We start from the raw sequence: 23,889 nt of genomic DNA on the forward strand, positions 1-23,889 counted from the left end.
ATTATTACATTTGAACAGTAACATAATTTTATTTTTTGTGTTCTCAACTGGGAAAGTGGGACTGATGACATTAGAATTGAGTTTTGGGGAATTATCTCTCACTTGGCTTTGCTCTTTTGGGCAGATGTTTTCTATGGAGCTGAGGATGGGGTGGGGCTATGGCCCCCTAGAAACCTGAACAGAAAATAGGGTCAGAATTAGAAGGAAGAAGCTGAGGCATGAGTGTGTACTCTCTGCTTTTTGTTTTAGAGAGAAGTATTTCCCGTCCTAGCTAGAGTTTCACTTTATTCACCTTCCTTTGTCTTCTGATGTCTCTGTAATAGCCAGAGGTTAAGAGAACAGACTCTGGAGCCGTCTTCTCAGTTACGAGTGTGTGGCATTGGGCAAGAGCCTTAACCTTTCAGTACTTCACTGTCCTCATGTGTTAAACGGGCAAAATAAAAGTACCTGCCTCACACACTTTTCCTGAGAATTAAATGTGTGCTTGGCACATGGTAACCATTATATGAATATCTGTTAAATAAATAAAAGGTCAATATTTAAAACTCTCTAATTCTTTAACTTTAGTGCATATTAGAAAAATCTAGAGGGCTCTTTAAAATCCGCAGATACTGGGTGCAAGCCCACATCTCCTGAGTTAGAGGCACTGGAGGTGGGGTCTGAGAGAACAGACATTTTAAGAGCTCCTTATAACAGTCTGTAACAAATAACCCTCAAAGTAGATATCACTCTTGTTTCCTAGAGGGCACTGAGACTCAGAGACCCTTCCTTATTTCTCCAAGACTACACATTAAATGAGAGGGAAGTGTGGTATGGAGATCTAAGAATTTGATCCCAAATTTCTTACTTCTTCCTTCACACCACGTAAGCCAAATGGAAGTATGGAGGAAGACACTTAGAGAAAGAATAAAGCAAATACGAAAGGGAGGTGGAAGACAAGGGACAGAGACAAGGTGGAGGGTGGAGTGACAACAGTATATGGAGCTAGGCAAAGAGAATCCTCCTTTCGGCTTAGTTAGGAGTAGCAGTTAGGAGGTGCTGGCGCTGGCGGCAGGAGAGTTCAGAGTGATGTTCACAAAAACGCACTTCTTCCTCCATGTTTTGCCTCAGGCTCATCCTGCTGCTATAGTTGATAATTCATTAGCCTTGTTCCCATACATTAGTATAAGCGTGACTACCTGATGGCCTCTTTTCCTTGGAATTCTGGAGCTATTGGTTCAAAAGAATCATCAGAGGGATGCGTGGGGTCTATTTCTTTCTCAGTGGTCTTATCATGAGTCCTTCGGTGTTGGAAACAAGATAACGAGTCCAGGAAAAATAATGGAGAATAACGGCGCTCATTTCCATCTAAGCAATCAAGGGGCAATAAAATATTGGATCAGTAATATTAAAATAATGATCAAAGAATCCATGTTCAGAATAGTGCAGAATGTCTTGGACTTATAAGTATCATAGAGAAATTCTTCCTTATCTTCCTATTACTAAGAAGAAAACTTGATAATTAAGTACAGAATGAAAATCCAAAGGAAATAGCATATTATCAAGAAAGTTAACAGAACTTTCAACAAAGTATAAATCAAAGGTTCAAATAAAATGCAATCTAAAGGTATTTAAAAGAATGAATGAAACCAAATATTTGTGGAAAAAAACAAATATTTGTGGAAAATATGGCATAAAATTAATTATAAACATATTTGTAAAACTCATCAATACATCTGACCACAGCAATATAATTGAACATAATACTGAAATCTATATGGTACATGAATTAAGAATACACAGAGAAATTATATTTGTTCAGGATGAATACATAATCATTTTCCAGATTTAAAAAAATGAAGTAGTATTTATTATTAAGTGCCTTCAGATATAAACCAGAAGTAATAGAAAGACAAGACTACATAGAAACATATAAGACATTCTAAAAGACAGTTGAAGTATAAGGAACATTAAAAATAAGAAAATAAATAAAGAATACGACTGTGTAAGGAAAAAAGCATTCTGATTCTAGTGTATGTGAAGGAATTCTAGGCTTATGTGAAATTTTTGGCTGTTTGCAAGATAAAGGAAATCTTACTGGGCAATATACTTCTGTAAATATGAACAATATATAAAGAACTTTCAGATAATGCTGAAAATATTCTAATTTTCATTTTGGTATTTTCTGAAATGGTCTTCTCAGAATCGGGGTATGAGGAAAACACTGGTTATTTCACACCTGAGGTCCTCTCTAGCTGTGTTTAGTATACAACCTGCCTTACATCCTTGTGAGAAGAACAAATATTTACTAGAAAGTATTTCTACTGCATGATGGCCCTACACTGTGCAAGCCGAAACCATCTTAAGAACTAATTTATTTTAGTTGGTTATGACACAAATCCTAAATATCATTCTTTGAAAACACTTTCAGGGACCCTTGGGAAAAAGTAACATTATTTAATACTATATAATTATAATATGTATTAAATGATCATTATTGTATATTTATAATGTGTATTATTATATTAAAATCAAAATCATTGTTTTTACTTAAAACTTTTTTAAACCATTAAAACTATGAGATAGAAATAAAGAACTCATTCAGCCTATGATGGGAAGTAGTTGTTATTCTTACTTTCTTAAAATATATTTATATAACCTTAAGAAAAAAGCTTCAACGTAATCTATATCTACAGATCAGAGAAAAACCCACTATTACTTACAGGGTAAGATTTTGTCAAAGTATAATGCCAATACCAAGTAGAAAAAAGCATCAAAGGCCAATACGAAAAAAGTTGCTATCATTACATATGAGTCTCCTGAAGGGTCAGGAAAAGTTACGCCATGCATATTATAGTCCAGGTGGATAATCTACGATTCAAACAAAAATAATAAATATTTAAATTAAATAAGTAAAAACGATTCAATGTAGCAGCAAAAAATTATTTTAGTAAGTGGCTTTTTCAAAAAGACCTTAAAATGAAGTTATTAATAAAATCACTTCTGTTTTACAGCAATCAAAGGAATATTAGAAGAAACTATTGATTTAAAAAATAGAAATATTCAGAGGGAGGAAAAGAGGCAAAAAATATAATGTTTTAAGAATAGGAATATAAATTATAATTCATTTGCTTGTTTTCATAAAGTCATTGTAATATCGCAAAATATCTACACTGTGCATCAAAGAATTGTAAACTTGAAACCTATGTAATTTTATTAACCAATGTCACCCTAATAAATTTAATGAAAAAAAAAAGAAATACAAATTTTAGAACATAAAAAATTTCTTGAAGGATCTTACTGGTATACTGATGAGAACTTACCTCTTTTTCTAGTTATTACTGCAAATAAAGATTTGTATTTATAATTTTGTCAGGTAATAATAGCTACTGTGTTATAAGCACTGTTCTAAGTGCCTTTTTTATATTATACCATTTAATCTTCATCATAATCCCATGAGGTAGGTCTTTTTTCTTTTATTTGCATTTTACATATGATGAAACTGAGGCACAGAGAAGTTGCATAGATTAACCAGATGCAGTAAAAAAATCACATAGTGAGGAGTGACAAAGCAGAAATTAGAATACAGAAAGTCCAGCTCCAAAGCTCCATTCCTTACCCTAGACAATAGATAACTTCTCAATTCATGTTAAAATGTTACTTCATGACAAAGTTGAGTTTATTCTAAAAATGCAAAGCTGAGTCAACATTTGAAAATCAATCAAATTAATTCAACATAAAACAGATTAAAAGAGAAAAAGCATTTAATAAAATTGGATACTCACTTATAATTAAAAAAAAAAGTCTCCTCTCAAACTAAGATATCTTCCTCAATCTGATGAATTAGATGTACAAAAACCAAAACCACGAATCATGCGTAATTGTGAAATGTTGAAAGCTTTTTCTTTGCCTACATTTCTATTCAACATTGTACTAGAGGTCCCAATCTGTGCGGTTAGGCAATGAATGAATGAATGAATGAATGGATGGATGGATGGATGGATGGCATAAGGATTGCAAAAGGAAAAAACAAATCATCATTTGGAGACATGATTATATATAAGGAAAGCCCAAGATAAAACCCTGAAAAATACTAGATTTAATAACAGAATATAGCAAGAATACTGGATACAATATCAATGTACCAAAATCAGTTACATCGTTCTGCATTAACAACACACATTTAGAAATAAGAATTTAAACAGAGATGCTATTTATGAGGCACCAAAGAACTTGGGAATAAATCAAACAAAAATGTGCAAGACTCTATACTGAAATTAAAACAATTATGAAGGAAAAATTAATAGGAAGATATATTCATGATAAAAAAGTGTCGATTTTCTCCAAATTGATTGAAAAATTCAACTGCATTAAAATCTCAATAGCTTTGCATACACATACTGTGTATAACTTGATAAGTTAATTCTAAAATTTATATCATCACGAAGAACCTAGAATAGAAAAAGACTCTCTTGGAAAAGCAAATGAAGTGGTTGAATTGTCACTACTAGATATTACGACATATTATGAAGCAAAAAATTAAGACAACGTGACAGTGCAAAGATAGACATATGGGCCAAGACATGATTGCTTTAGTTGTGACAAAGGAAACATGGCAATTCATTTGGGAAAAGGATGTCTTTTCAATAAGTGGAGCTGAAGCAACTGGATATTCGTGCAGAAAAATTAATATCGCCTCTACTTATAGATACACAAAGTCCTTTTGAAAAAGAGTCTGTAGCTAAATGTAAAAGAAGAATCAATCAAGCTTCTAGAATAAAAAGGTAGAATATCTCTGTAATCTTAGGATAAGCAATGATTTCTTAAACAGACACAAAAAGTATTCTATATTAAAGAAAAACTTGACAAATTGGACTTTATCAAAATTAAGAACTTCTGTTCACAGAGTAAGAGAGTAAATATGTCAACAACGAATAACTGAAAAATGTCTCATATTCAGCATGTATAAAAAATTCCTACCGAGCAATAAGGAAAAGGTAGAAAACACAGTAGAAAATGGGCAAAAGAGCTGGATTGGAGATTTTTGAAAAAGCAAATTCAAAAAGACATCAGTGATCAGGTAAATAAGAGTTAATGCCATGACAATACATCATTACATATCTATCAGAATGGCTAAAATTTCAAAGACTGAAAATACTAAATGTTGGTGAAGATTTGGAACAGTTGGAATTTTGGAACACTGTAGGTACAAAAGTGAACTTATGCAACCACTTTTCACTCAAAAAAAATTGAGATTTCAAAAAGAGGTTTACACAACACTTTTAAATAAACAAATAGAATGCTTAGTTATGTGAAGTGAAAAGAAAGACAAATATTTGTATATAGAAATAAAACTAATAGAAAATACTTCAAAGTGAAAACATATCTGAGATGTAAAAATTTGAAAGACTTTCTTACTCAAGTTTCTTTGGGAGATGACCATTTTTTCTACAATGTAATAGCAACATTTTAAAATTTGGCTTTAGAGTAGAATGGTTTAGGACAAAAGCTGTTCATTTGAAAGAGTCATGAAGTATCAAATGCTTTTGAAAGTTCAATAATAAACCCATTAACTCTTCTCTCACCTGGGCCATTCCAGCAGTGAAGGCAAATGGGCTGCAGATACTCAAAATCCACTCCACAGATGTAGGAAGTTGCCTATAAAATGCAGTGAGTCCTACGCCCCCCCAAAAGAGAATGAGGAGAAACACAACCAAATTGATGAGGACAATTTTCTTGAACAACACGCTCATCAGGAATGCTAAAGCTATCTGAAAGAGAGAGAAGACAGCGGCTGTTATTTAGATTTAGTTTACTGAGAATCATTGGTAGCACAATACAACAAGGATCTTTATATATCATAACGTCTTCATTAGTGAGTCAGCGATGAAAATATTAAGGTGTAATTGTACTCAGTCCTTCTCTCAACTCCTTTATAAACAGGATCCTTATTTGCCCTATTCAAATGCTAAGCTTTTGTTGCTAAGCAAAGGGTGGGGAAAGCTGGAAGAAGAGCTGAGGAAAACAGACTTGGAAAAATCGGAAGACATTAAATTAATATGTTAAAAGTGCATTGACATACCCTCTGCAGAAAACACCCTGGAAAGTGGGAGAAATCAGAGGCTCTTGTTCAGAGAAGGGAGAAAGGGTGAGAAGTCAGGACAAGGTGGACTATTAAAGGGAGAGGAGTTGCTACCATGTGACAGGGGACCTCTGGGGGACAAAAGATGGGTCCACCCCTCAAGTGCATCCTCATTAATCATCTACAAAAGTCTTAGAAAATTTAGAGCCAAAATATATTTTCATTTCTGAGGCATCATTTCATTAAATCGGTTCTTCATGCAAAAGAAAAGTCCATTTTTACTTATGTTACATCATTTTATCACATTCATAGAGACACTCAACACACACACGCACGCACGCACGCACAAAATGGACATGAAAGGAGTGACGAATAGCCTGCCGTGACATTACTTTTTTCTACAGATAGCTAAGGCCTAAAGCAGAGAAAGTGGTAATAAATGCATGAACTTACCAAGGACAAGCCATATAAGAAAAAGAGTGTAAATATAACCATGAAGCCTGTCATGACTATAATTTGGGTAGATACGATGATAATTGCAATGATTATGGAAATAATGAAGATGAAGCCAGCATAGATTAAACCCCAGGAGAGCCTAAATAAAGACAAAAATTTATTGCAATTATTTTAACTATATTATGAATATTTAAAACATACAAAAATATCTGAAGAATAATGCAATGATTGCCCTTGTATCTGCCACCTCGATTAATTACTAAAATATTATTAATATTACATTGGCGTGATGCCTACTTGCTAGGTGTCAGCTCTCTATTCACACATTGTATAAATAGTATAAAGATTGTATAAATAATATTATATGTATTCCTCTGCAACTCATGATTATCAATCAACATATACGATAGTATACACAGTTGTATATTTCATTATAGAATACAAACCAGATACTTGTTTCCTTTTCTTATTTTTTATTAATGCATTATTTCTAAGAACATTTTTCTATTTGTTGATTTTGGGAAAATGGACATCATTTTATCACATTCATAGAGACATTTCTCAAAGGTAAATTTGCCGAACTTAAGGGAGTAGGCATTTTGTACCCTCAGCTTGATTGTATATTGCAAAAGTATTCTGATTGTAGACTTGGAAAGGAAACTTAACAGCTACTAATCAAGCAAGTAACCACAGAAGCATTGTGGGGAAGATGATAATCTGACCATTCTTGAGGCTCTCAGCCAGCACCTCCACTCTCCCTAGTAGTAGAATATTAAAATTTCTTAACTCTACTAAGCTCATTCCATTTTTGCTATTCCTATTCATGATTCCTTAACTGACATAAATTATGGTGTGCCCTTAAGAGTTCATACTGTTTTGCTTTATATGTTCTGGTGTTCACATTTTTACAAGGTAGCTATTAATAAAAAACAGTATCTACCCTGAGATCTAACAAGCCTAAAGGGGGTTTTAGTCCAAGCTTCTCATTTCACAGATGAGTGAACTACAGTCCCTATTATTAGTTCATGGGCCTATTTGAGGTGGACAAAGTAAAACAGTTTAAAAAGATAAGATGAAGCAGCAAGTCTTCGCTCTTTCCTCTACATAAAATTGTCTTATTAAGAATTCACTTTCTATTACTCGATCATTTAAAAAATGAAATATTACCATTTGTAATGACATGGATGGATATAGAGGGCATTATGCTAAGTGAAATAAGTCAGACAAAGACAAATACCATGTGATTTCACTTATATGCTGGAATCTAAAGAACAAAATAAACTAACAAACAAAAGAGGAAGAGACTCGTAGATACAGAGAACAAACTGGTGACTGCCAGATGGGCAGGCATTGGGCTACTGGGGGAAAAAAGTAAAGGGATTAAGAAGCACAAATTGGCAGTTACAAAATGGTCACAGGGTTGTGAAGTACAGCATAAGGAATATAGTCACTAATATTGTAATAACCACGTATAGTGCCAGGTGGGTAATAAACTAATCAGGGGGGTCGCTTCATACATTATATAAATGTCTAACCACTATACTGTATACCTGGAACTAATATAAAATAATATTGAATGTAAAAAGAAAAAGAATTAAACCACCAAAAAAAAAAAAAAAGCAAAAGTAGTAAAACAGAGATCTTGCATCAATATGTCCCAGTACAACACATTTACTGCTTATTTGACTTCTTTCTAAATTTCATGTCATTACAATGATTCAGCCTGTGTTAGAAACATCAGCATTTTTTTAAAAAGCCTACCACATTCTGCAGAATCTATTTCCTAAGAACAGATGGGAACTACAAAGGTAGGAATTGAAAAACCAGAGAGTAGGGGAATTACAAATACAGGAAATTAAAACATTATCTAAAAAAGGGAACTCATTGCAGAGAGTTGGGCATAGAGATAAGAGAGATGTTACTAAATCCAAGAAAACTTTCAGGATATATATAAAACAATTCAGACATTACACTTAAAGAATAAACAGTGATTACATTTATTCTCATAAATAAAAAAAAGATTTTCATAAAATTTATTTGCAATAGATGTCCTGTACTTAATAAATGCTTCAGAATCTCTTTTCTTCTTCATTTTAAGGATATATATATATATATATATATATATATATATTCATTTTGCTAAGTTTTAGTTAATCCATACTAAGAAGGTTTTACCCTGAGAATGAATGCGTATCTAAATATCCAGTGCCTTTCTGATTTTCATCTAGAGTTGACTTCAGTATGTTAGGTGACTGCACAGACAGTGTTCCACAAGACATGCCCTGGACTGAAAGTTCTTTTTACACAGGGCCCCTCTCTCTCTCCTCTTAATAGACTCCATTTATTCCTGTGTACTTCCCTAAGTTCCACTACAAAAACATTCTTTTCCTCCTTTCTTTTTTAAAGACACAGTTTCTTCTTTTTCTTTTTCACAATTTATATATATTAAAATTAAAACTCTATTAATAAGACATACTTCATAGAAAATTTATAATTTCCTAGACAATAATTTTACTTCTGGGAACATGTGGCTTGTTTCTCATCCATTCCAAATAGTTCCACATTTGTAAATAATATTTTCTTGACATGGGGGTTATACAGAGAAATATCTCCCATTAGGTTTCTTTTTGGGTAAAATAGATTATTCTTCCTTTGCTTTTCTAGATAGCATGGATTGTGTACCTGATTATATTGCAGAAGTCTCTAGTTTGGCCTCTCTGAAGCTTGAGCTTGTATGATTTGCATTTTCATCTGCTAATATTACCTATTTGTTATTTTGGTAGGTTTTTGCTTCTCAGTTATTTGTTTTTATTATAATACAAATACATGCACATAAACATACATATACATACATATATATACACACACATACATATACACACACATACATAAATATGCACACACATATATATTTCAAAATTTCAAAGTCACTTTAAATTATTTGTGGAATGGGCCAAGATATGTGTGTTGTATGTGCTGGAACCATTATACAGATTATCTCTTTTAAATACCAACATATGGCATTTAGTTACTCCAAAAAATATATCTCTAGTGACTAAACCTCTGAACACAAGCTAGCCAATAAAGGACTCTACTTTCTTCAACACAAGGAACTCTGAAGAAATCAGATGATAACTTTGGGCAGACCAAGCCAGAGAGTTGCAATCGGGGTGCTTGGTTTGGGTCCCAGCTCTGGTACTCAGCATCCATTTGACATCAAGTAACTCTTATATTCTCTTCGATCTTAATGGTAGTTTCATCACAGCGTTAGCTGAACATACTCATGACACAGAAAAAGTGCTCAGCAAATTATAATCACTACTGCACATGGCAAAATTTGACAAAGACTAAATCAAAAAGAGCAAAAGGAAAAGTAACCAATATATCAAGTTGAAATGATGATGTTCTGCACCTAACACTTTTTCGCTGCCTCAACACTTCTCTGATTCATTTGTACCACTTGGATCAATCGGTCACTCACCAGAATGCTGAATCTTGTAGACCCATCATTTTCATCAAATCCTTACTCTTTTTTCTCTCTTTTGTAACATCGAGTGATGCAAAATATATAAATGAAGAGAAGTAAAGCAAGCAGTAGAAAATAAACATCTCATTTTGAAGGATGTCTTTAGAAATAAAAGGTAACGTCTTCATGTTTGTAGCAGTGACTGACATCAATTTTTCCATCACAGAGTGATTTGTCATGATCTAAAAAAGTGTTTAAACAAACAAAATCATTATTTAAAGTTGAGAAACTGGTGAAATCAATAAGCTATAGGGATTGTGCCAAGGGCAATTTCCTGGTTTTAAAAACTGTCCTATGGTAATGTAAGCTATTACCATCAGGAGAACCTGGGTGAAGGGAACAGAGACCACCCTGGACATTGTTTTTGCAACTTCTTGTCATTCTGTAACTACCGGAAAATTTAAAGTTAAAAAAAAAAAAACAGCAGTGTATTCCTTTGCCTAAATCCAGTCTCAGCATCTGTATACCTGCTTCATTATATAAACATGTGAAAACCTGAGTATATGTCACCTTTCATCAAAATCTTGGTGCTTCTAGAATTAGTTTACATTATTTATTAGAACTTTTCTTACTTGTATAATAGCAGCATTAATTGCAGTTTGTAAAGTCACAAATCCTGTATTCCAGTATTTGGCCAGTGAACACGAAAAGTCATTGTCTGTATTCCAGCAATGAGCTGTAAGCACAAAGAAAAGTGGAACCAACGTTATGGGATGAAGGCAGTTGGAGAATAAGAAACAAGAATCCAAGAGAAAACAATCTAGAGGAGGCTCCCATAGTCAGAACCTTTAACCACTTGCAAATAAAAGTTCTTAATAAGGCAACTTCACTCACAGAGACCACAGGATGTACAGAGAGGCTTGGAAGAGAAAAAGATGAAAGTTCGAACTGTATTGGACTCCTCGCTGTGCCTCAAAATGCCAAATGTACTCCAACGCTAGAATATTTTCTGTGCTCAGATGCTCTCCCTCTCGATGCACTCCTGGCTCACTCTTTCTCTCATCTTGCACTCTTCTCAAAAATATAAACTCATCACAGAGGTCTTTCCTGGGCACCATAAATAAAAATGTCTAAAATAACTCTTTCAGTCTCTATCTTCTATCTGTTTTGTTTTTCTTTGTTGCTTTCTCATTACCTGGCAGGATGCATTGTTGTCCCCCATTTTCTGTCCTTGGCTATAATAATTTGTGCAAGCAGCCTCTGCATTTTGTTCACTTCAATCTTAGGGGCCAAGAACAGGGCAGCCCATGTACTAGACCCTCAGTGAATCCATGCAATCAATCCTGCTCACTAAGGGGCCCTCAAATCTGTTCACCTTTGTGCTCAGCTGCCTCCACACTAGTCGAAGCCATCATCAGCTCACTAGGACATTTCATTGCATTCTCCCTGGCTCCTCTGTAATCCATTCTCAGGGCTATATCTAGAGAGCTACCTCAGGCTTGGAAATCTAGTCAGGCCTCTGCCCTGAGGCAATGCGATGGCTCCCCATTGCCCTGGGTTTAAAGGACGTCATGGGATCCAGCCCTTGAGTAAGTCCAGCCTCATTATCCCATCGTATTCCTTTGCTTATTCTCTATGCAGCTACCCTGATCTTCCATGCATAACAAGAGATGGCTTTTTTCACCTCAGTGCCTTCACACTTGTCCTTCTTCTATCAGAAACACAATGCCTCTAGAACCTCACATGTGCTATTTCTTCTGTTAGTTTAAGCATCACTTCCCCAGATAGGACTTCTCTAATCCCAAGCATATTAGGACCCCATGTCTAAGTCCCTTCAAAGACCTGCCCTTACCATTAACTGCTCAGTGTATGTCTTTCCTGCTAGCCTGGAATCACACCTGAGGCTGGGACCTATTGGTCTCGATCGCCTTCAGCATCCTTCACAGCATACACCTGTGAGCTCACTGTATCTATGTTGAATGACTCTGTGATCTTTTGTGTATCGTCCTCTAGTGAGATAATACACGACTTTTGAAAAAATTTAGCAATAAAATGTGCCTTTGAATTTTCTCATGTAACATTGAAACCATCTGTCTCCGTTGAACATCCCAACCTGTTCCTTATATTAAAAACATAAAAAATGCCATACTGATATTTTATATGGGAAGTCACCTGAGAAATGTTCTTCCTTCAAAAATGGAATGATATGTCCTTGAAAAAATTTTAACTTATAAGAAAAAGCGTCATTAAAGATGATTCCCACTGCAGTTAGGACATGGTCTAAAATTATTTCATCCATAGATTGTTGATTTGGTGCCCCAATAACTTCTTTTCCTGTGAATTACAAAAAAAAAAAAAGACATAGAAGAGTGTTAAGAAGTTTCACTGCAACAGAATGTGATATCCAACTGTATCATCAAGTATTTTTTGTTAGAATTAAATAAAACCTTTTTCCACTTAAATAAAACAATTCAAAATGCAAGGGAAAAGTTTTCATTTTAATGTTTTAGATTCCAGAATCAGGAGACATGTATGAAAATTAAGTGTTCTCTTTAATTTAAAATTTTTTTCTAATTCACACTTTTGTTTGTTTGTTTATTTATTTATATTTAATTAAGTTTATTGGGGTAACATTGGTTAATACAATTATATAATTTTCAAAACTATCATTTGACATCTGTATATTCTATTGTGAGTTTACCAAAGTCCAGTTTCCTTCAGCTACCATATATATGACCCCCTTTACCCACTTCACCCTCTCCCTAACCCTATATTTGAACTTTTTTACCACGTCTACCTCCCCCTTCCTCTGCCACCCCAACTAGTAACCATTAGTCTATAGTACTCTGGTAACCACTAGCCTATTGTCCATGTCCATGAGTCTCTGTTTGTTTGTTCTGCTCATTTGTTGCTTTTAGGTTAATATTCCACATATAAGTGATGTCATGTGATTTTCAACTTTTTCTGTCTGGCTTATTTCACTTAGTATGATTATTTCAAGGTCCATCCATGTTGTAGCAAATGGCAGTATTTTATCTCTTCTTGTGTCTGAGTATATTCCATTGTATATATGTACCACAGCTTCTTTAGCCAATCATCTATCGTAGGACACTTTGGTGGCTTCCATGTCCTGGTCACTGTGAATAATGCTGCTATGAACATTGGTGTACAAGTATCTTTTTATATATGGGTTTTCAAGTCTTTAGGGTAAATATCTAGATGAGGGATTGCTGGATCGTATGATAGATCAATTCTTAGTTTTTTGAGAAATCTCCACACTGTTTTCCATAATGGCTGTACCAATTCGTAGTCCTACCAGCAATGTATGAGGGTTCCTTTTTCTCTGCATCCTCTCCAGCAGTTGTTATTTGTTTACTTGTCCTGTTGATTATGGTTATTCTAACAAGTGTGAGATGGTATCTCATTGTGGTTTTGATTTGAATTTCCCTAACAGCTAGTGACATTGAGCATCTTTTCATATATTTGTTGGTCATTTGTATATTTTCTAGGGAGAAGTGTCTGTTCAGGTCCTCTGCCCATTTTTTGATTGGATCACTTGTTTTCTTTTATGTTAATAATGACAAGTCTTAGGGCAATTCTTCTACATAAAAAAATTATGCTAGGATAAGGATGTATAAGATAAGTGGTATGCATAAGAAATCAGAGTTACTGAAGCAAAGGCAACTCATGTGATCTGTGCTTTATGCAGGAACCAAGAACACAAAGTGACTCTCTATCTAACAGACAGCAGTTTCACCTGTTAGAAATTAAAGATGAAAAAGCTGATAGGCAGATTGCACCCAACTCACTCATGAGTGAAATACACATTCTGGTTATCTCAGTTATATAGTGACCTCATTTAGACTGAACGGAGGCCTTTAAAGATGTTTATAAATGACGTCAAACACAGATTATCTTCAGTTTGTCCATCCTTACTCTTCATAGGTTTGAAATATTGTTTAACAACAATGACCAAATATCTTCTTTTTGGATTTTTTTCATGAATTATAACTCTTAATCATTGTATTTCCATATTAAAAACACCTATTTTTCCTAGACACTATTATGCAAATCTGGAATTAAAAATCTATTGTTTTAGTTAAATTCCAGTGGAAATGTAGGCCTCCCTAAATTGGATCCCCTCAAGCTGAAAGGGTTTTAAAGGGTAATGGTTGTTAGAGAAAGAAAAAACTAACCAAATTTATATGCTACTTTGATACCTAGATAATTAGCATAATGAATCATTGTAACTTCAAATTAAACATGTCTTACAAAAATATAAAACAAGATAAATATCTTTTTTTGTCAGTAGTACACTTACCTTTCAAAAAAGGAGCAAATGCCGTTTTATTCATTATCTGCTCAGTTATATTAGAGATCGGTGTATATACAACAACCATAGAGCTATTAAATTTATCTACTCTTCCCAAATCCTGAGGTGGCATTTCAGGAAACTGGCTATTTTCTCTAAAATGGGAAAATAAGCCCATGTACAGGCCTAGAAGTACTGGAAACCCCCACTCCTACAACATAGAGGAGACAAAAAAAGAACAAATTTAGACTGTATTTCTTTAAAGATCTCAGTCAACACCAAAGAACTAAAGACAAACTCAAATTTTGCTGTATGGTTGGCTTCTTTCTGCTCTCCATTCTTCCAAATAAAGGGGACCCAATGAAAGATCCATACCAGGACAGCTCCCACCTATATCCCTTTCCAATATTAGTTCATTAAAGAGTGAACTGCTGCAGGGGCCATCATATAAACTAACAGGATGACTAACAGGATGACGACTTCTGTATGCATGGCATCTGGCTGACTAAAGTCTGCGAGACACAGATTATCCCAGGTAGAGTGCATGGTGGCAAATAGCAATAGTCTTGTCGGTCGTCATCTCCTCGTATCGGAAGTGAAAGAAAATGAAAAGGAGCTGAGTGGTACAGACTGTCTAGTGTTTCGCCGATATCAGTAATCTCTTCCTGCTTGGCACGATGCTAGACGGTATTTCCAGTGGGACCAAGGAATCGAGTTCTGGCCAATGGAATGTGAGAAAAGATATATGCCATTTCCAGGCCTGGCTCATGGAACCTTCCACAACCTTCTATATTCTGTCTAGGTCCCTCTGCTTCTTGATTTTCTTACTGGGGGGTAGAAGATTCAGTTAAGGTCTCCACGGCCTAGCAAGATGGCAGAATCCCTAGGTGAAGAAATCTGGGTCCCTGAATGACTGTGTGGAGAAGATTCCTTCACCTACTCAACCCACTTCACTTTCGCTGCTTAAATAAGTCTAATCTTATTTAGACTGTGAAAATATTAAAAAATAAACTTCTGCTTTGTTAAGCCACTGAGATTTGGGGCTGTTACCTGTAGACAGCCCATCTACCTAATTCAAACTGACAATCAGTAGTCTTACTTGGTCATAATTCTTGGAAATCATCTCTTGTAGATGATTTGTGGACTTGAAAATAAGTTCTTAAAATTAAAATCCCTTGATTTCTGCTAGGCACTGTTTTTATTGTTTCTTGACTCTATGTGTATTACATGTAAATTATAGCAACTTAACAGTTATTGTAATTTACCATGTAATTAAGTTTTCACTTAATCTCATTTTTTAAAAAATTAGTAAATACTTTTAGTCTTTCCAATTCTATGTTATTTTCCAGGACTGCTGTAAGTCTCTCAAGTCCACAAGTACAACTAGAGACAATCTCAAAGTCAATAAATCCCATTTGTTACTTAAAATATAAGAAAAGAGAATCATTAGGCAATGAAAGACCAGAATAATGCTAATTGCAGAAAGAGCAAACTTGCAAACATACCAGTGAGCTCTGTCTTTTCATCCTCCATTTCTTAAGAAGATTTTTGCACAAAAGTGCTTGAGTTTGTTGACAAACATTTTTCTGTTTCCTGTGCATTTAGCCTGTTTATTAAATGAACAAGAAGAAATTAAACATGGTGGAGCATAAACCAGAAAAAAAAGGTATAATAAAAACCTCAATCATATTTTGGGGGAAAATATTTCCTACCTTTAAGAACTGCAGGAAAAAAGATGGATTTAAAATGTTATTTCAATAACTTATGATTATAAAATCTTACCTCGAATATACTCACTGTAAGCTATTTTGTGGGGAATGGTGAGGAGGTGAAGTGACTATTAGCACAATTTTATAATAATATAGAGTGTGACAATGGAAAAAGTATTATTCGATTTCAGAACCTATAAGATACTTCACATTTTTAACCTTTTACAACAGATTAAAACTATATAAGCAGAGTAAATAAATTTTATCTCATCTGCTTAATAATTTTTTTAATTAAATAGAAGTCCCAGAATATACATTAACTTAATATCAAAACTTAACCTCATTACTTAACTTCATCTGAATAACTATATCCATTACATGTAATCCCAAATGAGATATTTTCTTGTGGTATTTACCTTCCAAAGTGACTTGAACAACTTTTATGAGAAGAGTTAGGCCCTGGGATAAGAATCCAGACTCAAACTTTGAAATTCGATTTTGATATACAGCAAGAATAAAACAATTTATCTCAATTTTCTGAATTCAGAAGTCCCTAAATAACCAAGAAAACAATTCTGCAAGTAAGTAGAAAGAAAGAAAGAAAGAAAGAAAGAAAGAAAGAAAGAAAGAAAGAAAGAAAGAAAGAAAGAAAGAAAGAAAATTAGTCACATGGAAAAGTAATTTTGCCCAAATGTTTGCAAATAAACAAACAGAGACAATTTTTTTTTTAGTTTAAAAAAATCTCAAATATAAATTCTGTCAGATTTGCTTATCGAATTATTCAGACAATTCTCCCTCAACTAGTATAGAAGCAAAATTTACCATTTTCCTATATTTTACTATAGTATCTACACAATAAATTTGGGAAAATAATAGAAAAGCTTTTGTCATTAGATCTTCAGTATAAAACACATAAGTATTTAGAAACATTTGAAAAACAGATTGATTTTTAGCAGTGTCCACCCACATATTTGGCATAGCACAACAAAACAGAGCTGTACTTACTTGTCAGGAAGAACAGAAAAAGTATCCTGGAAACAGTTTCAAAGCACAGTTCTCTTTTTGTCTAAGGCAATGATTAAAATTTCTTTATTACCACTTATTCATTTATTCTTTAAATGGACATCTACTTCCGACAGTTCTTAACCAGGCGGGTTTCTGAAAAGGGTGTGGTCAGACCAAGCTGCACATGATGAACTTGTTTTGTTTTCTGTCTTTTCCTTCCTAAGCCAATTATTCTGCAGGGAAATGCCTGTTCTGTGGTTGGTTGGGACTAAAACAAATCCTGTATCAGTGCACTTGGCCTTTCAACTCCAGGGATAAAGGGGACAATGGTAAAAAAAGGAAAATGGAGCTAGCCCTTGAGACATGATAAGACCTACATGGGAAAAAGAACAATAAATGAGTAAAAACAGTAATTAAGCAAAGTAGTTTCATTTCTATGAAGTCTTTAGCTATTTTTTTTTCACTACTAATGCCTAAACACAACTGTCAATGATATGCTTGACTAATTTAGACAAAATGGGCAGAATGTGCTGGAGCTGAACATTTTTTGCCTAATAAGGTTAAGCAACCCATTGTCTGCCTTGAAGAAACACCTAAGTTGGACAAACGAAGGATAATACACAAATTCTTTTCTCCTTTCCTGTTCAGAGTGGATAGAGGAGTTCACAAGGCAACTGAACAAAATAAAAGTAAGTAGATTACTAAGGTCTAACAAAACATATAAAAAGATCCAGGTCAATTTTTATCCATGACAACTAGGAAAAAAATCCCCGAAATTTATTCAGTTGCTATTGCATAGTTTATCTCTCTCTCTGTAAAGGGTTGCAAACTTCTCATGACCTGCCAAAGTAAATGTCAAAACAGGAAACCAAAGTCCACAAATTGGGAAATCTCAAATATTTGACATGGCTCCCGATCCACAGATGTTAATAATCATAAAGCTGAGAGATGTTCTGGAGAAGGGGAGGTAATTTTTTTGTAATTTAACATAATATTATGTATATACACTTCTCTTTATTAGTAATATAGATTGCTAATTGGTAAATAGTTCTATATTTAAAAATAGCCAACAGTGAAATATTACATGTCTTTTATATTTAAAATATGGCAAAAACAAAGGTAGCAAGAAGTTCTAAAAGTTTCGTGATGGGGGAAAGATAGAAGGTCATAAACACTGTTAACATTTTGTAACAGTAATAGTCATGGTCCAAAAAAAATTCTAAGTTTCTTTTATATCACTTGAAATATATTTCAGGTAATTTCATTGTTGTTTTATTATTTTAGACCCAATATACTCTCTTTTAGGAATCATTTTCCCACTCTGCCTTTCTTATTTACAATTGCATTAAAATTCACGACTATGATATCAATAATTATTTAGATTAAATATCTTACTAGGTTCACTTTTTATCTTTTTTGTATATTCTTTATGTTCATCTTTCTTGGCTTCTTCACTCTCATTTATTTTTATTTGGTGGACCATTTTCCTTATTTAGATGTGAAGAACTACCCTTAACCATGACCTAATTTGATAAGAAAGTACCGAACCTCCAGGCAGAAGCGCATTGAAATGGTGGGTAAACTATCTCTAAAATAGAAGTTCAGATATATAGCCAAACTTTAATGAGGAGGCAGATGAAGATAATAAGAATCAACGGAAGAAACAAAGAGAAAGGAAGGCACATCTGCAGGTGTTAAAACAGAAAATTAAAGCCAGAACTGTGAGTAGTATGTCAGGAATCCAGCAGTCCCAAAGGTGTTTTCATACGCCTGTGACCTGGACCTGGTGCTTGACAGGTTATAAGGCTGGGCTTCCTATCTCTGCAATAAATCCAGAAGCTTCGCAGGACTGTTCAGTGGTAGAGACTAGAAAAACTTCATCTACTACCCCACAGAAAAATAAGGATATATACTACCTTTGCCCAATCTCTGGTGTAAAAAATATATATCCTCCATAGAAAATGAAAACCTCAAGTATATACAGCACGTGTCAGACACAGGACACAGGAAGGAGCAGGATCTGCATTTATTCTCCCTGCAGAGCAACGTGATTAAGTACAATAGCACAGCAATTAAATGTACGTGCTCTGGAGCCAAACTGAGGTTCGAATTCAGGCTCTGCCACGGCTGAGTGACCTTGCAAAGCTATTTAACTTTGCCCCCAGTTTTTCCATCCATGAAGATGGAGAAAATAACAGTTCACACACACACACACACACACACACACACACACACACACACACGAATGGTTATCTGGAGGATTAAATTCATTGATATAAATAAAGTTCATAGAACAATGTCTGGAAATTTGTAAAAACTCAAAAATATTATTTGTTGTTGCTGATACTCCTACTTCTCCTCCTCCTCTTCCTATTACTATTATTATTCTTGAGCCCCACAGACAAGACACAAATAAATCTATAGAAATATGTCAGGGATACAGGGCATAAAGCAATAGAGTTAAATATACATGGACATATCCCTCCTAACAGCTAAGCTCATAATCAAAAGTCTACCATGGAAAGGAATCAGTAGATCAAAATAGCCATTTCAAGAACTAAATGATAATAAAAATTATGAGACTATAAAACACATAAATAAAATATTTAAAAAAGTAATATGCTAGTAAAAACAGGAGACTAATAGAAAAACAACTCATTAAAATTTATAGGCATTTACAGGGATTAATAAAAATTAAGTTTTAAAAACTTAATGGATAAGTTTTATAGCAGATTAGACACAGCCAAGAAGAAAATTAATAAACTGAAATGCATCTGCAGAAATCATATAAAATTTAGTACAGAGAGAGAACAAGATGGAAAAATATTTGAGAAGTTAAAAGACATTAAAGATAAAATGAGGGTGTTTGGCAAATAGGCATTTTTTCCATGAGAAAAATAAAGGGAATAAATAAGAAGAATGTTCCAAAATAAAATGTATAAGAATTTTCCAGAACTGAAGACATGAGCCCTCAGATTAGAAAAGCAAACAAAAATCCATTAGTTAACTATTTTACAGTAAGCTTTCAAAATATGAGAGAGGAAGAGGGGAGAGAGGAGAAAAGAGACAAAAATATTTTTAAAAACAATAAAATAGAAAAGACCTATTATCAACTAAGGATCAACAGTTAGCCAAAAAATGTCATAAAATAGAATAATGTCCTCAAAGAGGTGAGAGAAAATGAACTGTTAACCTCAAATTCTATATCCAGCTAAACGTACCTGAAATAATCTTCAGAGAGAATTTACTTCTTATAAAGCCAGGCTTAAAGAATGCTAAAGAATGCACTTCGTAGTAAAAAAATAATTATTTAAAAGTAAATTGAACTCAGACAGAAAAATTTGCACGTCAGAGGATTTGGTGAATAGGTTGCCAAAACTAAATATTCATTGACTGCAAGCAATAATTTTGTAGGAGAGGAAATAAAACTTCCCATCAACTAAGCATTTTTGAGTCTGTGCTGATAGAATCTTAGGGGTTTCTATGGTTTTAGAGGGCTTAAATTGCTAGTTAAAAACAGAGACAGAGTTGGTAAGAGAGTACATGTGAATCATGTCATTGTTTTCCTCAGTTTGTTGTAGGGGCCCAACATTACCTGAATTACTTTCTTTTTCATCAACCAGCCTCTAGAAATTCTCCCTTTTCACTTGAAAAAGCAGCCCTTCTCAACCACAGACTTAAAGATAATGCAGGCTGGTGGGGGAGGCATTTGATAGAATATGCTCTTGAGAAAGGGAGAGGATGAGAATAATTGATGGGATCAGGTGCACAGGTGTGGACATCGATCTCATAAAGGAATGCGGTGCATTCTTGCTAATAGGAAGAGGGTACAGGTATAGGGAAACTTGGTTGGTTGCTGAGGTTGTGAAAGCTTCAGAAGACATTCTCATCTAATCGCTTCCATGTTCACAGTTAAATGGGAAGCAAGGTCTTCTGATGGGAGTGACGGTAAAGAGATATTAGACTCTGAGAAGCAAGAAGATGTGATTAAGTCATTTAGTTAGTTACCCAATTCAGTGAAAGAATGAATAGGTTAGGGGAAGTGTAGTGAAGTTGGAAGACAGAACTTAGGCTCCCCTTGAAGGCAATAATCATTCATTTAAAGTGAGACTCGTCATTTTGCTCACGTGTATCTTCTATCGATGTTTATCTCCTTAGGAGTTTAGATTAGGGGTTTGCCAGGCAATTATGATGAAGGGTGAGAGGGTAAAGCATTAATGGTGTCTATAACGGAGTCACTGCTGGCTGAGGACTGCTAAGTGGAGATGGTAGAAGCCTCTTCCTTCTTGCCAACTTCATTTGGTCCACTGGCTCCCAAATTATGCTTTCAAGCACATGACAGAGAGCTAGCGCACTGTGTCCAGGAAGGCAGGGAACTTTGAGCTTGGCGTCTTAGATTAAATCAAGGCTTTATTGAAGTAAAACAAAATATGTGGCCATGATATGTTTCAAATACGTATAATCTTCAAGCAATTCACAGAGTTCCTTGGGTGAATGGAGTTTGTTCTTGATACTCAATTTCTGAGTCCAATTTATTTAGCAGTTCATTTACTGCAATGATCTCATCACTTATTTCATTTAACCTAGTTCTCAAGGTAGGTTCTTGGCCACAGGTGCCCTGTTTTTGTCTTTTTTGTTTTTGACATTACCAATCTTTGCATTAATATGAGAGCGTAATTGTTCCTGATGTGGGCAAATCTCTCGTGTCAGTCCAGGAGCAAAAGCCAATGTTATCTTTTTAAAAATTGCTTTTCTTTTTCTTTTCTTCCTATTTTTTGGGGGTGAGGGGTAAGCTAACCCTCCTCCTTGCCTTTCTCTCCCTTTCTCTCTGTAAAATGAGTAAATACAAGGTTCTTCAGAATAAAGGCCTTCTTCATCTAAATTGCTACCACAGCCAAGGGATGGCTTTAGCTAAGAATTCAAAGTCCTTCCTCATACTTTTTTTCCAGCTGCACCATCCTCAAGCTGGCTGCGAGGGGGAACAGAGAGAACAGTATGGCAGCGCCTGGTAGAACGAGCATTCGGCTGAGCATTTCCTCCATCGGCCTAACCCGCTGCACCTGCTCAGTGACAGAACAGGCCTTGCCTTAGCTTGAGCGTGCTTTCAGGCCTGTCCGACGAGAGGGCAAACATCATCGGTGCTTTCAGATTCCACTGCCCCTTCCACCAATCACACCGCTCACAGATTGGAGCGATAGCTGGCTCCCGGCGTCTTCCTTCAGTAAATAATTGTTTGGGATGCAAAAAAATTAGTGGGGGTTACAGTAAGAGTCTGAGACTTCTCTTAGTTCTACCTCTGACATCTTTTTGTTTGTCTGTTTCAGTAAATACTACGGGCATTACAGAAATGGCACTTCACTGGTCATCACTGCTAGCAGTTTTGAATTCCTTTTTTTTCTCTTGGGAAATTTCTGCTCCAGAGGAGCCACCTGTCATAAAGTCAGGGAATGGGAAGGAATGTACAGACGAAATTCCTCAGTGACATTTCTGCTGGAAGCTTAGACACACACAGAGCCTTTGACCCAGGCATTCTCGGGATGTATTCCAAGTGAATAATTGCCAGAGGCCTACATGTGACATTCTTAGCTGCAGCGCCGCTTACAACAGGGAAATTCAGACACGACCTGTGTATCTTTCAATTGATTTTCAAATGAAATTTTTTAGTACATTCAAACATTGATATAATGCGTAGACACTACGAAAATAATATAAATTAATAATAGAAGAAAGGTGTAATATCATATTATGTTGCTAAATAAGACAATTATAAAACAGTAAATATAACATTATCCTATGTGTATATATGATAGAAAACTGTGTTATTTATGCAAGAAAAATCTTCTACATTTTATACCTGTATAAACTGTATAATTTTTTTTTTTTACGGAGGATATGTATTATGTCAGAACTGTTGAAAATTATATTTTCAAAAATTAAACAGCCCGAACTTGCCATTTTAACCATTTTAAGTGTACAATTCAGCGACATTCATGACATTCACAACATTATACAACCGTCATCACTATCGAGTTCCAAACCCTTCCCCTCCCCCTAAACAGGAAATGTGTAAGCAGTAAGCATTAACTTCCCCATTTACTCCTTCCCCTTGACCCTGGTGATCTCTAGCCCACTCTCTGTCTCCATGAATTTGCCTAGTCTAGATATTTCAAATGAGATCATATTAATACAATATGTTTGCCTAGTTTATTTCAAGCAAATTTTATATTTTACCATAACTGAAAAAAATCGAATGGATTGAGACATTGAGAATTTCTGGGCAATAAATGCCCATTCATTTTATTTGCAGCCACCAGTATTTTCTATGTAACCCAGAGCAATCCTGCTAGATCTCAGGCACATGCTTCTGTATCATCCACCCCATCGGGATTTGGGGCTGTTCTATTTCACACACTGCGTGTTGCAAAGATCTGTAAGTCAGCAACTGCACATGACCTCAGCCTCCACCAGACCTGTCATTTCCCAGCTGCTTGTGACTGCTCTCAAACTGGCTTCCATGGCAGCTGGTTCTCCTGACACTACCAGAACAAGCCACATTTTGCATAGATGTTGCTGCTTCCCTGACCTCCTCATCTCCTGAGTGTCCCATGGTCACTTTTGGGCTAATTTTTGTCCAGCTTTATTGACATGTAATTGACATTAAATGCCGTGCAAGTTTGAGGTATATGACTCTCACTTGATACACTTACATGTTGCAAAATGATTACCACCATGTCCTGAGCTAACCCCACCATCATGTCACATAATTATTTTTGTGGTGAGAACATTTAAGATTTACTCTTTAGAAACATTCAAGAATGTAATACAATATTATTAATTATAATCACCATGCTGTACATTAGATCCCTAGGATTTATTCACC

At 34.9% G+C, this 23,889-nt stretch overlaps 2 protein-coding genes across 8 annotated transcripts in view; both read right to left on the reverse strand.

Moving 5' to 3' along the window:
- Positions 1-20,336, reverse strand: part of ABCA6 (ATP binding cassette subfamily A member 6) — a 63,650-nt gene extending 43,314 nt beyond the window's left edge. For 4 of the 7 annotated variants that reach the window (XM_036223543.1, XM_016143651.2, XM_036223538.1 and 1 more), the window contains exons 1-10: positions 17,010-18,140; positions 15,801-16,579; positions 14,305-14,506; positions 12,156-12,317; positions 10,616-10,719; positions 9,999-10,225; positions 6,515-6,656; positions 5,565-5,750; positions 2,703-2,850; positions 1,179-1,347 (exon numbers count right to left, since the gene is read on the reverse strand). In XM_036223543.1, the coding sequence (XP_036079436.1) occupies positions 1,179-1,347; positions 2,703-2,850; positions 5,565-5,750; positions 6,515-6,656; positions 9,999-10,225; positions 10,616-10,719; positions 12,156-12,317; positions 14,305-14,506; positions 15,801-15,896 (1,436 nt within the window). In that variant the 5' untranslated portion in view covers positions 15,897-16,579; positions 17,010-18,140. Of the gene's footprint in view, positions 1-1,178; positions 1,348-2,702; positions 2,851-5,564; positions 5,751-6,514; positions 6,657-9,998; positions 10,226-10,615; positions 10,720-12,155; positions 12,318-14,304; positions 14,507-15,800; positions 16,580-17,009; positions 18,141-20,230 lie in introns of those variants that run through there. The other 3 variants (XM_036223539.1, XM_036223542.1, XM_036223540.1) reach the window with 3 other exon arrangements.
- The window catches only part of ABCA10 (ATP binding cassette subfamily A member 10), a 63,600-nt gene continuing 57,976 nt past the window's right edge, over positions 18,266-23,889 (reverse strand). Inside the window, exon 39 of the mRNA XM_016143647.2 lies at positions 18,266-22,438. Coding sequence (XP_015999133.2) covers positions 22,349-22,438 — 90 coding nt within the window. The 3' untranslated portion in view covers positions 18,266-22,348. The remainder of the gene's footprint in view (positions 22,439-23,889) is intronic.

Source organism: Rousettus aegyptiacus, unplaced genomic scaffold (genome assembly GCF_014176215.1).
Source record: "Rousettus aegyptiacus isolate mRouAeg1 unplaced genomic scaffold, mRouAeg1.p scaffold_m13_p_6, whole genome shotgun sequence".
NCBI classification, from domain to species: Eukaryota; Metazoa; Chordata; class Mammalia; order Chiroptera; family Pteropodidae; genus Rousettus; species Rousettus aegyptiacus.